Source organism: Opisthorchis viverrini (genome assembly GCF_000715545.1).
Source record: "Opisthorchis viverrini unplaced genomic scaffold opera_v5_30, whole genome shotgun sequence".
NCBI classification, from domain to species: Eukaryota; Metazoa; Platyhelminthes; class Trematoda; order Opisthorchiida; family Opisthorchiidae; genus Opisthorchis; species Opisthorchis viverrini.
In genome coordinates, this window is record NW_008751686.1 from 1,720,497 (window position 1) to 1,734,981 (window position 14,485).

Sequence of the window (14,485 nt, forward strand, 5' to 3'; positions counted from 1 at the left end):
AAAGCCTAAGAAGGTGATTTCCGTAGAAAGTCCTTATAAGGTGGATTAATCTTTTAACATTAAACAAGATCCCACTCTCTCATTTTATTCGAATGGCGCCTTTAGGAAATTACTGAGCGGCGTGCGACCGGCCAGTTGTGCATGATGTGGTTAGTTCATTATTATCAAGGATAACAAACTCAAGCTTATTCACAAACCTAGTGGCACTATTGTATCCATCCTACTGCCCTTCAATCACTGACACGCATGTAACACCTGCGATATCAGCCTACTATCAGTAGTGCCCAACGCCCTCTTCGCCCAGTAACAGAACTGCGCAAGTTGGATCCGCTGCATAGCCTAAATCATGTGTCGCTACTGAGGAAGAGAGACATTGTGAACAGTGCCGTTTCAACTATTATGAGCGTCACTTTGAATTCTGTTTAAATCGAAGAGAAGTAGTGAGTTCCTATTTCGCTATCAAAGGGTTGATATAAGTTTTTAATATATTGGACCGGAAATTAAAAAATCACTGACAACAGCGGCTGAGCCCAATTGGAACGTATAGCTGCTAAATTTTTATTTGATTTAAGTAGGTATCATAACACTTATGGGGCCGTGTGTGTCGCAGTGTGACGTCCTCTGCTTTAGAATTACTTGGATAAAATCAAATCAAGCTCTCACCGCATGATGCAGAGCGTGTGCGGACTTGCAGTAGGCCCGTTATTCAGCAAAACGTGTTTTACATTCGTTGTACATAATTTTGGGTGAACAAATCTCATCTTCAAGCACGCTTCCTAACAACTAACTACACTTGCCACACCCTGGTAGCCAATAGGCGCCGAGGAGTTCTGCAGAACACAGCAGTAGGTCTTGCTTCTGTGGTCCGTAGGGCCGCCTTTGTGTTCCACAGCATTCAGCACGATGTCATAAATATAAATCGAGAGAATTTCCGCGATTCCATTCAGAACAACGTGCAATGAACGGATCAAAACTATTCTGCACATCACCACATGGTTCAGACGTACAGAACAGAGAAGTAAGTCATAGATTTCGACTAAGTTCACATAAGCAAAAATCACTGACAGAGGGTCAAAGTGCCATTACTTATTGCTCAGGCCGAAATTGGTCAACAGCCAGTAAACCGATCCTTAAATCGTGCGTATTCAAGAAAACATGAGTAGGAATCGCTTCACAAAAATAAGTGCGTCCCAGCCTTTTGAGAGATCTGCATATACGACTTTGGGCAAAACACTTCCCGGACTATTTCTCTTCTAAGTTTCGCATTAAAGGCAACCGACTACGTAAGGACACCTTGTTTATATTTATTTACTTTAGTTAGTTGTTCATTTACCTTATTTAATTTCACAAACATCAGGTGTATTAGCCCTTTCCGGTAATAACATAGGCGGATTCAGATGTGACTTAATCAGTTTAGGCAATCTTTAATGTGGTTTCACTGAAACAGTTCGAGAATAATCCGTGAAGTGCCCCCTGTTCAAGTGTGGTTTTAATTCGTACTTCTCAAAGAGACACAATATAGTTTTATTTTTATGCCAACACGTCCAGCGAACCGCTTGTTGCACAAGAACAGGTCGAACACCTCTAAACGAAATCCACAAACTTTATTCACACTTCTGTACAGTTTTGGATACTAGGAGAGTGTCCTGTCGATATAACCCAGCAGAAAACCCTTATGCGTATATCACCTAACCGTGTATAAGTTAAGATGACAGTCATTCCACAAATACAAGCAATTGTGATCAGGTCAAATAAAAAAATCTCATGTTTATCGAATGAACTCACCTATGCAGTTTGTGAAGCTCGGTAATTCTTTGAAGCATCTGAGGTGTCTGGAGGGACTGAGGCGCAAACGGCATGTTGGAAATGTATTCAATACCACCATGAGTTTGAGGGTCGTAGTCACCCGCTTCAGACTGGACTGCGTAGGCTCCAAGCACGACGTAGGTTTGGAAGGAACATGGGAGTCTGTTTGGTGGCAAGAAAATTATTCATACTTTTTTATTAAATTACATAGGGTTCCCCTAACAAAAAGTTAACTGGATGGTATTAGCCTCGGCCTTTTGATAGCTTCAGCAATCGAGAACCCTACATACTACAAACATTAGACATCTATTAATTATTCGATAAACTTGTTCATTAGTAATAGCCCATAGAAAAATTACAGAGTAAAATACCCAGACAGCAATGCCGCTGATCAGAAGTCCGTCATATCAGATTTTTGCTCTGCGTGGTTGGATGATGGGGAGGTAGCACTGGGAGTAGGGAGCTCAGTAATTCACTCTAAGATCCAGGATAACATTGTAGATAGAACCATCATAGGCAATACTAGATAAGTAATACTAGGTAAAAATAGGCAGTCCCTGACACCGCCTGCATTCGAACAAAGAAGATTTCGCTTCGTGTTTCTCGTTATTTTCATGAACGCTTCCAAAGGTTGGTGAATGTTTTCATCTCAAGACTTTGCATTTCTGAAAGTGACGAATACACCGGTGCAGTAACAACAGGGCCATGCTCCTACGGTATTCAGATTGCCATTGAAGTTACCGTAGGTGTTGCCGTGAGTATTACCAAGTGTTACCAAGACCCACAATAAAATCGATCCCTCAGTGGGCTGTATTTTATTACAGTGCTTTCTCAAGGAGACTGTTTTCTCAAAGAAGGGTAATTAAACAAACCACGTCACACGTTTTGTTTATCGGCTTAGTAAATTTGCATCCCGGGTGATTCGCCTGTCTTTTTTGAGTGTGAGATGAGATTTCTCAATTCGTTCGAAGTATGTCAGCTGTTCGGTGCTGTTACATATTGTCTAATGGAATATGCTAGTTAGTGCACCAGTGACTACACTTGAGATCGTTTTCAATTTCAGTCCATATGACAGTTGTGGAGTTGAATGATGATGTTGAATGATGCTGTTCGACTAACGTCTGCTAAGCTTTTAGCCACGTCTAGCAAACGCTAATAATTGATTGATAAATCGGAGTTAATGGCATAGAGCATTCTCAAACTAATGGCTGCATTTGGAGTGTAATTCAGAATTCGTTGAAGAGAAAATACCTTGTTTCCGGTACTAGGGTGGTTGGAAGTCAACAAGGTTTTTTCGCCAAAAAATGCCTCCATAAGTAGTGTGTTTCTCTTCGACGGGATTTTACATGGCAATTAAAAAATTGCAACCTTTAGCACTTGGTAAGCACTGAGTTATAGCACGTCACCTCATTCGGAGTTCTAGAGTCAATTCTTCCTAAATATGTTGCCACTAGGTGACGCATTCGAAAAATCGCCCCCAATGAAGCACTGATTACTTCTAATTAGTTCACCTCCAAAAAACTCACTGATATCACGTGATAAGCTAACGACAGCATAGATAAGATTGTAAGCTTTCTTGTGACTTTCTAGAGACGAACTCAAGCAATGCCATAGTGCAGTTCATTTATGTTTATGAAGACAAAGCAGTCACCTCAGGATGTAGAAAATATTTCCTTCATAGCTTTTGAAAGTTTGCTTCTTCATCAGGATAGCGACAGTTGTCTCCTTAAAATGTTACCTCCTAGAACATTAGATCGTGATGTACTGTACTTCATTCACACAATCCCGCGGTCAAAACTACGAAACACCTAAACGTTCGGGACCCGAACAGGGTATACATTCACTGAGCTGGGTTTTGCAGCCTGTCGCATGGTCAGAGTGTACGAAGGCTTCACATTCTACACTAAACCGTGTTCTGAAGAAGAAAGTTTTAAGTAGTAAAACAATGAGTGCAACACTGCGTTTGATGCCTACTCGGAAATTCGCCGGCACGCTTGAAAGCCCACTCTAGGTTAAATGTCCTCGAGACCTAAAGAGTAATATCTGATACGCCGAGAAAAACCAAAAAGTGGTGGTGGTCTTGTAAAAGCTGCGACATAACAACAAAATCGACAGTGTACACATGTTGAGCAGTAAGCAGAATTAGGATAACTTTTCTTCTAGAGAGAAGTTTGAGCTTAAGTGGTTAGAGTTCGCAACATGACTGAAGTTCAAGCAAATCACCATTTTTGTCTCCTAGAGCAGTATGCTTAAGTGAGGGAAATTCCCTAACCTGAGGGAATTCCAGTGCTTCGGAGAAGTCTAAGCTACTGAAATATTGAGAGAACTGATGATACTAGCATCATTTGGTAATCAGCTTTACTAATTATGTTTCCCACAATCCGCCAATCTTGTAAGTACTTGGTGCTCTATAAAGTCAGAATGTATGGGCTAGAAATAACAGACGCATTCCGACCTGTCTCGAGTTTAAACCTGAAATTCTATACACGTTAATGGTTACATATGAAACTAATCCGTTTCACTTTGTGCACAAATAACAAACATTTGTTTCATCTGCGTTCTCTCTACACTCGATCAATACCCCCGAGACAAAAACACTTCTATGAGCCCAAGACATCGAGTAGTCAAAAAGGCAAAGCGTTACAATTCAGTACAATAATCATTTGCTAAAGGAACTAGTATTTTCCGACATCACATACTCAGTCTTAGATTAAATAGCTCGACAGAGTGCTTGTCCAGCCTGCATGCACCAAAAAGGACTTTCTTCACCGTGGAAGTGCTTTTTTCTCCAACAGAGAAATCAGATTTCTACCTCTCTTACTTTCTAGTTGCTGCTATCCAGTGGAATGTTATCGTCATGTTTTGTGTGGATGTCTGTCTTTACCGAATATCCACCACGCGACAACTGATCGTGGTAATCCTGAGGTCGTCTATCATTTCTTTTTTGGTGACTCATACTGTTGTATCTTTCTTAATCTATCATACTAAATTTTATTCATACTTCACATGGTTCTTTGAACAAGTTCGTTTTTGGATGCAAATCTGAGACCAGTGCTCCTTGATAAGTGTGATATCTGTACATCGCTTCTTCTGTGTCAATGCACCTTTTTCAGGTTACTGTTAGAACCGGAAAAAGTGAAATTCAGGGCTCGAGGTGTGCTCTTCCATGTAGTTCTCTGAAAACGAATCGCGAGCAATTGGCAACAGCTTTTTCGAAATGCGTTGTTTTACTAAATACCTAATAAGACACAACCCCCGTTTGTAATAGAAAAACCTCGAAAGACGGTATAGAATCATGATAAAGCTTACTGTACGATAATCTAACAGTGGCATCCTTACAGGACACTGGTCGTTACTGGGAAAAGAAGCAACAGCTACAGGGACGCCAGAAACCCTGATTATGAACAAGTACGTGGACACTGATGGATCACAGAAAGGTCACTGTCCTTCCTTAGGTAAATAAATTTTCGGGCTTATGGCACAGTTCAGCTAGACGGCGAACTGGACAGCTGCTCAGATAAGGAACAATTGTGGTGGAACCACAAAGTTTAATAAACAGTTGAGAGGAAACGAAAACCGTTTCAACTAATCCGCAAAAACCAAACCCAGAAGATGGTGCGTTAGTGAGCTAATTGGAGAGGAAAACCGGAAATAATATGTGCAGTGAAGGCGGGCTGCCCTAGTATCTTTGTTTTTCATTCAACCCGGCTGAATAAAGCCACGGTTTGTGATTCGGATTCTTCGCAGTTGGTGAAATACCAATTGCCTTTCTGCCCTGAGATCCCACAACCATCATTCAAAGACGGTGATTAGTTCATACTTTATCCTAGTATCTTTGTTTTTCATTCAACCCGTCCGAATAAAGCCATGGTCTGTGATTCGCACTCTTCGCAGTTGGTGAGGTACTAATATACCTTTCTGCCCTGAGGTCCCACAACCATCACTCAAAGACCCTGATTGGTCCATACTTTAACCTGTGACCAAACTACTTCAACATATTTGGAAAAAAGACATTTATGGAATTTGAGTCAATCAATCATTATAAAATGATTCCAAACCATGTGGGTATTAGCCTTATACCTGTAGTAACACATTTATAAGTTCTCAGCTACCATGAAGCCCAACTACCATGAACCCAAACTAGATAAGAGCGCAGGATTTTGGCCTATTAGGAGGTGCAGTGATCACATATCTACGTTGCTTCCGATGCCTGAGCATTGCGTCACCCACCGCCGACCAATAGCCATTGTCTTCCTTGATTCCGGAAAGATTTTCAACTCTTTAAGATAAGTTCTCAGCTACCATGAAGCCCAACTTCAATACACTGAACCCAAACTAGAGAAGACAGCAGGATTTTGGCCTATTAAGAGGTGCAGTGATCACATATCTACGTTACTTCCGACGCGTCACACACCGCCGCCCAATAGCCATTGTCTCCCTTGATTCCGGAAAGATTTTCAACTAAATAAGATGACCACTCTTCGTGTAGTTGGCCAAACAGGAATCCCCTTGAATTTTGCACATATGCTTCCTGCAATCAGACCATGTAGAAGTTTAAAAAGAGCTGCCTGAAGGGTAGGGTACGTTAGGACTACCCGCAACCTATATTTTCATTCATTTTGTCGTAAAAAACCGTGGGGTGGGTACTCCACTGAAATTCGCACCTGGGGGTGATTAGAGGACTTAGTCTATACGAACTACAGTGTTTCGGGTCTCGACTAGCACTAATCAGCACACTATTTATGTCAGGAGTGGTCCTTTGTTTCGGTATGTACTCCTCGACCGAAGTGAAGAGCTTGACAGTGTTTTTTCTGTTTATTTGTCGTAGAAAAGGAAGTCAAAGAAGCAGTCACAATGGAAGCAGTGAAGCGGTACTATTTGGTTGACGTAACCGAACCACAATGAAGCTAAAGGGTTGCGTGTACAAGGCGATTTTAAGTGAAGTCTTGCTTTTGATTGCTAAGCGGACCCCCTATCCCTGGCCTGAAAGTACCACATGGGCCTAAACACAGCTGTTTTGAATTCCAAATCCTTTTTGGTGAAAAACTCGTACAGAATAAACCATAACATGTTAACGCGACAAGGAATTGGCCACTGCAAAACTGGGTGCTGTGTAATCCCCCCTGCCTTCCTGGTATGGGTGAACTGACCCTTGTTGCACTTGTTTGGAAACCTTATAGTCCTTAACAAGTATCCATTGACAGACATATTGACTGGCTATCCACTCCATCTGTCGTTGTGCGCGTTGGATGCGCTGGACGTCGCGTAACTCGGCACGGTGTTCCCACGTGCTGTGTAATCCCCCCTGCCTTCCTGGTTTGGGTGAACTGATCCTCGTTGCACTTGCTTGGAAACCTTATAGTCCTTAACAAGTAACCATTGACAGACATACTGACACTTTCAAGCCGGACTGGCTATCCACTCTATCTGTCGTTGTGCGCAAGGTTTGCGTTGGATGTCGCGTCACTCGGCACGGTGTTCCCATGTAGTTCCTTCCTTATATTTGTATGACAACGATGCACAAATACTTATTGGTAATGAGTGGCGGGTGATGAGAGTGACGGGGGTTATTACAATTCTCATCAAGGTGTTATGCGCTTTGGGATTGCACTAAAATAAATTTAAAAAGCACTAGTAGCAATCCAGATCGTCTATATTGATTGATCAGGAATACTCTCTGAATTTCATCCCGGATCAGCAAACTTTGGGATATTTGTACGCTGCAGAGGGTGTCGAAGATCAATGCTCTAGCGAGAGTTTTGTTCAGCCATTTGAAAGACTTCACAACTTTCCTCCCACCAAGACGATGTGTAGTTTTAAGTGTTGCGTTTTGTCGTTACTTGAGTTACGGAGAAAACGAGGTTTGTGATTGAAAAAATGTGTGCGCAAAGTAAAACACTCTTTATCCTTTCAGAATATTCAAATGACGGGGCGAACGTCTGATCGTCTTTAAAACAACTCTTGCGCAGTTTCTAAGACAACCGCTGTCTAACTGCGATGAATAAAAAGCACACTTGATCAAATCTGTCATTTTTTAGGAACCACGAGAGAATGTTCCCATGGGCCAAGAGGGTTTAGATTGCAAAATAAACAGGGTCCACACACTGACTTACTGTCCGGATATGATGTCTTGTCGGATTTGTAGACACAGGCAATATCGCGTCAAGTCGTCCTCGAATCCGTCAATGTCGAGCGGGTAGTACCTGATGTGGAATTCCAACTTCCAAGGTTGTTCTAAAAAACAGATAAGATTGTCCACAAAAGTCTGTGTTGGTGAGCAGATAGCAGGATTAGTCATGGAACGCATCTCACACCGACACACCGCAAATGTGGAATGTATAGAATGGTGCAATCCACTCATATTCGCTAATCTCTTCAAGTTGCCGTGTTACACGAAAGAGAACCCAGAGATTTGAGTTATGACAACATAAGACATCGAATTGTTCGAACAACTAACTGCCATTGTTCGTCACTCCTTGGGAGTACTACTTTATCGAAAGCTGCCGTACACATACCAGGATCTGGAGTATGGACACAATTCGTGGCGAACAACTGACGCACAAGACTTGACCAAACTTGTATTCGAAAGATAGGTCCCAAATCAACTTCCCGTGAGTCCTAGATTTTCCATTCCAGCACGCGCAAATGTACACAACTTAATTCTGTCCTTCAGAACATGTGCGCTTCGTCAACAATTATTGAGTAGTTCGTCACTCGCACCGGGTATTGCAGAAAAGTTTAATCGAAGGAATACAGTGTGATGTCTCATGACAGAGGTAGTGTACAAATCCGCACGATGCATATAAATACATGAAGCAATCCAAACATGCCTCGTGCTCATTGTGGTTTGTGAGTACGGTCAGACTTCTGTTCTAACAGATTCGTGTTAACAATAGCCCGATCAGGTATTCCTGATACAGTGTAAGTTGGATGTGTTGTTATGTGCGGTCTTGTCATCATCACGTTAAAATTGACCTGTTCGGGTCAGAAGCTTTAGGTATACCACTCAATTGGCATCACTTTCACTACGCGCATGTGCGAAATGAAAGATGACCACGAATTCGGGTCACCCGTGGTCCGATCGATGTTGTTGTGGAGTACCTCATATCCATTGCGTCATTTAGTTCACCACCAGGTATTCGAATCCATTTGCATATAAATTTTCAGGGTTCACATCCATTCAGGCCGTCCTCTGTTGAATTCTAACTAGAATTGCTGGCCTGACTGAAATTCTTCCAAGGTACAACAAATGTAACGTTGGAAGTTCAGTAGTAATCATTTTTTTATTCGTTTGTAAAATAGTGGGTAAACAGGAAGCTTTCATAAAACAAAATCTGGATTTTTCAGCGGAGCAATTAGTCATATGTGAGTTCCCTTAGTTTCAAAAAATGCCTCGTGGAAAATTGCGCTGTGTGGTTGAAATACAGACAGGCATATCATGTGACCTTCACCAAAGCATAAGCCGCACATAAGAAGTCAACATTTTCAGATTAGGAGAGTACACAAACGGATTGCAGTCTTAGTGATACTTGCTTGTGTTCCGGTTTCCTACCGTTTATAAATGCTCTGCAGTGATAATCCGTCTTTACGAAGAAGAAAAACAACAAACGCTTTCGACCACCACCAGTGTTAGAGGATTTTCGTTTTACCATCGTTTACTTTGCTGCGACTATTGGTCGAGGAGGATGAGGCAGCTTCAATGAAGCAAGTGGTTGTAGCGGCCTGGGCACGACCGTTCGAAGCGCGGCCTCCACATTCGGGATCGCAACTCAGGTTCTAGTAGAGAACACCCTAAACGGATATTAAGCCACAGGGTTCCACACCCATTTTGACCTCATTAATAAGTGTTTTAAGCTGACAAAGCACATTCAGGCACGGTACTGGTACCTGGGTCCACTAGATTGTCTCAATATTTCAACTAAACTGACGCCCATGTAGCTTTTGCACACTACTTAATCGGCATTTCTGAGGATTGCTAAAAAAGTCAAGATCAACCAACCCGCCAGACATTTTTCTCCCCTGATTGAAAAAACAAGGTTGCAATGGGTCAGTCAATTTTGAGTGGCACGCATTTAGTCATGTCAACAGATTCGTACGCTTGAAGTACATGTTTCTTGGTCAAAGTAAAAACCTGAGAAGCCCAGGTTTTCCAGTCTTTTCCGAGTTAATGATACACTCAGGGAAGAGGAAGAACGTAAAGAACTATTAGTTTTTCAGTTCAGCTGACCTGATGCGGTCAGTGAAATGATTAAATTGCCATATTCTATAACTTCTTCAGGTTGAGATACCCCGCTTCAATAAAGCTGTTAAGATACCACCACAAAAAGCTTAGTGTCGCCATAAAAATTCAAAAAACGACAGTAAATTAGGAGACGTTTAATCAACGGTAAGACCTCGAAGAATCGCACGCAACTTAAGATATGCTGGCTTAATTGTTCTATCAAACTCCCCGTCAGTGTGTGTTAAAAGTTTCGCCACGATATCCTTTGAAAAATATCGAGACTGTTGGAAATGAAAAAAGACAAAATCTGTCTGTAGTAATCGCAAGGCATAAGTGATGTTCAATCTGGCGCTTCTTTCATTTTCCCGAGAAAATGCACGCGTTCACAGTTCACCTCACTGTATATTATCGGCCCTCGTCTTACAGCCGACTACATGCTCCGCCCTTGAAGTTCAAACTTAGATGGCACACCATCACAGTCTTTACGAAATTGTTAAGATCATGTGAAATTGCCATCTTACGCACAAATCAGAACGTTCATTTGTAGAACAAGTGCATGAAGTAAATCAACTACGGCAGTATACACTTTCAATCAGCAAACCACGCCCAGCTTGTTACGACTCCTTTCTTGTCTGTTCAGAGCAATCTAGTCAACGGTCAGTCTCATTCGGTTATCGATCGGTTCCTCTTGACTAGCGCTCAAAGCTCTTCACTCCTGTTTTATGACCTAGCCTGGATGGGAACCAACGAGAACATGTGATTGATTAGACAGTCATAGAAGCAGTACGAAGCGGTAGTAAATTAAAATAAGCAGCAGTTCATGAGGAAACAAGAGGAACAAATATACTGGCACCTAGAATGATAAACTTACTTTCTAACTGTTTTGATAATTTCTTATTCAAGTCCAACCAGTACTGAGGGGAAGGGAGGTCAAAGCGAAATACCAATCAACGAATGGACGCGGATTTACGAACAGAATTTACTGCCGTATGAGGTACTGTGTAGACAAAACAAAGAGCTGAGAAGTCATATGGCCTACGTCATAACAAATGTGCGACAGTACTAGAAGAGGCAGGACTATCAACTATGAGCCTCGAATTACTGTTAGAAAGCAGCTCGTCAATTGAAAATCCTGGATAAACCAGCTTGTCGTCTACTTGACGCGTGAAAATTTCGAATAATTCAAGCCGTTAAGGGGAATGAAAGACAGATTGCACGTGTTTTGTTATGGAGGTTAGAAAAGCAGCTGATCAAACCTCCATCTGATCTGGTTCATTCAGATTGTGAATCAATCTGGGGAAGTGCAAGTGGACTTCGCTTGGTGACATGTGAACAGGAATGTGTCGATAGCGTGCTTGTACACCGCACACGGAGAGTAGGTGTTCACATCGCACTTCAAGTTGACGAAAACAGAAGTTTTGAGTTTTTATTCATCTACAACAACAAAATATACAGTGACGAGCACAAATGCACTCAGTGCTGAAACCACGAAAGACTGCAGTCGAATAAAAAAAAGTGCAGTTAGTAAACGGAACATTCCTCTTGTATTCATCTTTCTTTAACGCCCAAACTATTCATGGTGAAACAGAGTGGTGCAGTGTAATTTTTTGCAATCAAAAGAGCTTTAAAAAGCCCAGCAGGCGACCATGATTCAGTTAAAATACCGAAATCGCAAGGGAAATTGATGGTTCTTGCAAAAGTGCGACCTGAAGTTGACATTCAGTAATCCTCTCAAGCAAGGTCCGCTATAATCCCATGAACAACGTTTCTCTTTACCCATGTTTTAAGGTACATTTCTTCCGAAAGAAGCAAACCAGTATTCCCATAGTCCAGGGTAGACGGAAAGCACACTTAAAAACGTAGGTGTCAATTTTGCTCTCTGAAAAACCACTGTGTCGACAGCCGTGCATACTTAACTGAATATAAGCGGAACAAGTTGAAAACAAATTTTGTTTTGCGAGAGCCCCAAGAAAGACGAAACCGTTCGTGGACTGTCGAGGAATTTCAGCAACCTTTCTTTCTTTAACGCCCAAACTATTCATGGTGAAACAGAGTGGTGCAGTGTAATTTTTTGCAATCAAAAGAGCTTTAAAAAGCCCAGCAGGCGACCATGATTCAGTTAAAATACCGAAATCGCAAGGGAAATTGATGGTTCTTGCAAAAGTGCGACCTGAAGTTGACATTCAGTAATCCTCTCAAGCAAGGTCCGCTATAATCCCATGAACAACGTTTCTCTTTACCCATGTTTTAAGGTACATTTCTTCCGAAAGAAGCAAACCAGTATTCCCATAGTCCAGGGTAGACGGAAAGCACACTTAAAAACGTAGGTGTCAATTTTGCTCTCTGAAAAACCACTGTGTCGACAGCCGTGCATACTTAACTGAATATAAGCGGAACAAGTTGAAAACAAATTTTGTTTTGCGAGAGCCCCAAGAAAGACGAAACCGTTCGTGGACTGTCGAGGAATTTTCAGCAACCTTGTGAGTAGTGTATTACGTCTATTCCAAGGATATATTTGTAGGGGTCTTTTTAGTTCCCCTTTGGATCCATCAGTTCAAGAAACGTGAGGTTTCTCAAAATTAATCGATCGGAAAAGCAAACCATTGGGCGTTTTCACAGGGAAATGGATCAAAATCCGAAGACTATGGAATAACGATCATTACGATCCCTTAATCTGGCAAGACGCTTCCCTTGAAATGATTTTGATGAAAGTGTAAGTTATTTGCATGACGCTGATCATGGAATTAAAAAAACGATATGTTTACGATGGGAACCAGCCAGTGTACAGTCTAGAGGATACAACTCCATTGATGTGAATTTTTCATGATTTCCCAAGGTAAGCCCAATCTTTCCGCTTAGTTACATAATATCGTGTCAACGCTGTCACCTCGAGATGGGTCGGTGGTCAAGGCGACAACTTACTGACCTTACGGCTCTGTGGTTCAAACCCACCTCCGGCACTTCAACTTTGTTTGTCTAGGCTTTGACGAACTGGCAGCATCTCGGTTCTCGTGTTTTTTTTCCAGGTGGCACTGGCACCAAAAGGGAGTTAATTAAACGATCAATATCTTTTTGTCGCCTAGGGAATTGATGAAGGCTGTATCATCCATTACGTTGACCTTGGAAATTCCCCCACGTTTCTTTTGTCCCTACTCGTAACCCCCGCTCTGTTTAGTGCGTGCATGTGAACTGATGTTTGTTTGTCCTTACCACTTCACTCATTTGGCCTTGAGGTCATCCAGCCATTTGTGACCGACTTTGTGCACGTGTGACTGCCTCACATGGGATCGTGTTTACTTATTTGATTTGTACTTTCGTAGTCCAAGAGGACCATTTGTTTTGGACGAGTATCTACTCTCGAGGTTGGAACAATTCATGAATTTGTCTTACATTAATACTACCGTATAGAAATCCGGCTCCAACTTTGTTTTGCCTTCCCTGGTATTACGCGTCACTCGAAGATCCCGTTACACAGGCCTTGTAAGCGGATTCCCCTGCTCGTCAGGATAGGCAACCTGAGCGAGCAAATTAGTTGGATGCAGCATCCTAAGGAGGAAATTTAAAAACTCCCTGAATGCTGCCTCCATGGACAACTCACATCGGTATGTGTGCGTTTCAAACTGGTCTCCAAAAAGAAATGAAGCGAATTCGTGCCAAAGGTTGCCAACATTTTAGTATATTCAGCCCTTGAATAGAGAACACGACCACGAGGACAAAGAATTCGAAAGTCACGACAATCCGTAACAGTAGAGAACATCTCCACGGAAAACTAGAGGTGCATTGCTGATGATATCGGTGTCATCATTTCGGTTGGATGAGTATACTATCACAAAAGAGTCTGGACGCATTGCCAGAATAATAGCTCCCAGAATAAATGAAGTTGCACTGAGATTGTTTTGCTCCAGCTGTACCAACAGTGAATATGGAAAACGTGAGATGGTAAGATGGCCGAAGTGGTTAGAACTCGAATTTACTGACCACAAGGTCCCTGGTTCAAACCCGACCTCTGCCTCTTGACTTCCCCTGTCTAGGCTTGGGCAACCTAACAGTATCCCAGCCCTCGTGCAACCTTCAGGTAGCACGGCAGTTGGACACCGAAAGGGTACGACAAGTGAACGATTTTTCTATGAGGAACGTGAATCATATGGTTGTTTGAAACGACCATACCTCATCAACTATACCGAATGTACGTAAATATGTGGCGTCAATGAAAGTCACAGTAAAATTCGAGTGTGGTCGCATCATGCATTTTGGGCAAAGTTGTCTATGGGTTACGGAATTAAATTCATACGAGCATACTCTCAAAAGAACCTCCATGGTTGTTGCTTAATGTCCCAAGGTTGCGACGAATACTGAAAAACGAGCTCTCCAGCTTCAGCTCGAAACCAGCCGTATTGGCTAATTCGATTGTGAGTGACAGAACCACTTAGTGAAAGGCTCTGTGACCGAGCTGTGTAC

General features: G+C 42.2%; 2 protein-coding genes across 2 annotated transcripts in view; one reads left to right on the top strand and one right to left on the bottom strand.

Moving 5' to 3' along the window:
- The window catches only part of T265_02465 (hypothetical protein), a gene marked incomplete at both ends in the record, with an annotated part of 99,781 nt that overhangs the window by 39,828 nt on the left and 45,468 nt on the right, over nt 1–14,485 (bottom strand). The window contains 3 exons of the mRNA XM_009166714.1: nt 1,786–1,968; nt 7,920–8,040; nt 10,899–10,941. Coding sequence (XP_009164978.1) covers nt 1,786–1,968; nt 7,920–8,040; nt 10,899–10,941 — 347 coding nt within the window. The remainder of the gene's footprint in view (nt 1–1,785; nt 1,969–7,919; nt 8,041–10,898; nt 10,942–14,485) is intronic.
- The window catches only part of T265_02466 (hypothetical protein), a gene marked incomplete at both ends in the record, with an annotated part of 82,157 nt that overhangs the window by 20,890 nt on the left and 46,782 nt on the right, over nt 1–14,485 (top strand). The window lies entirely within an intron of this gene.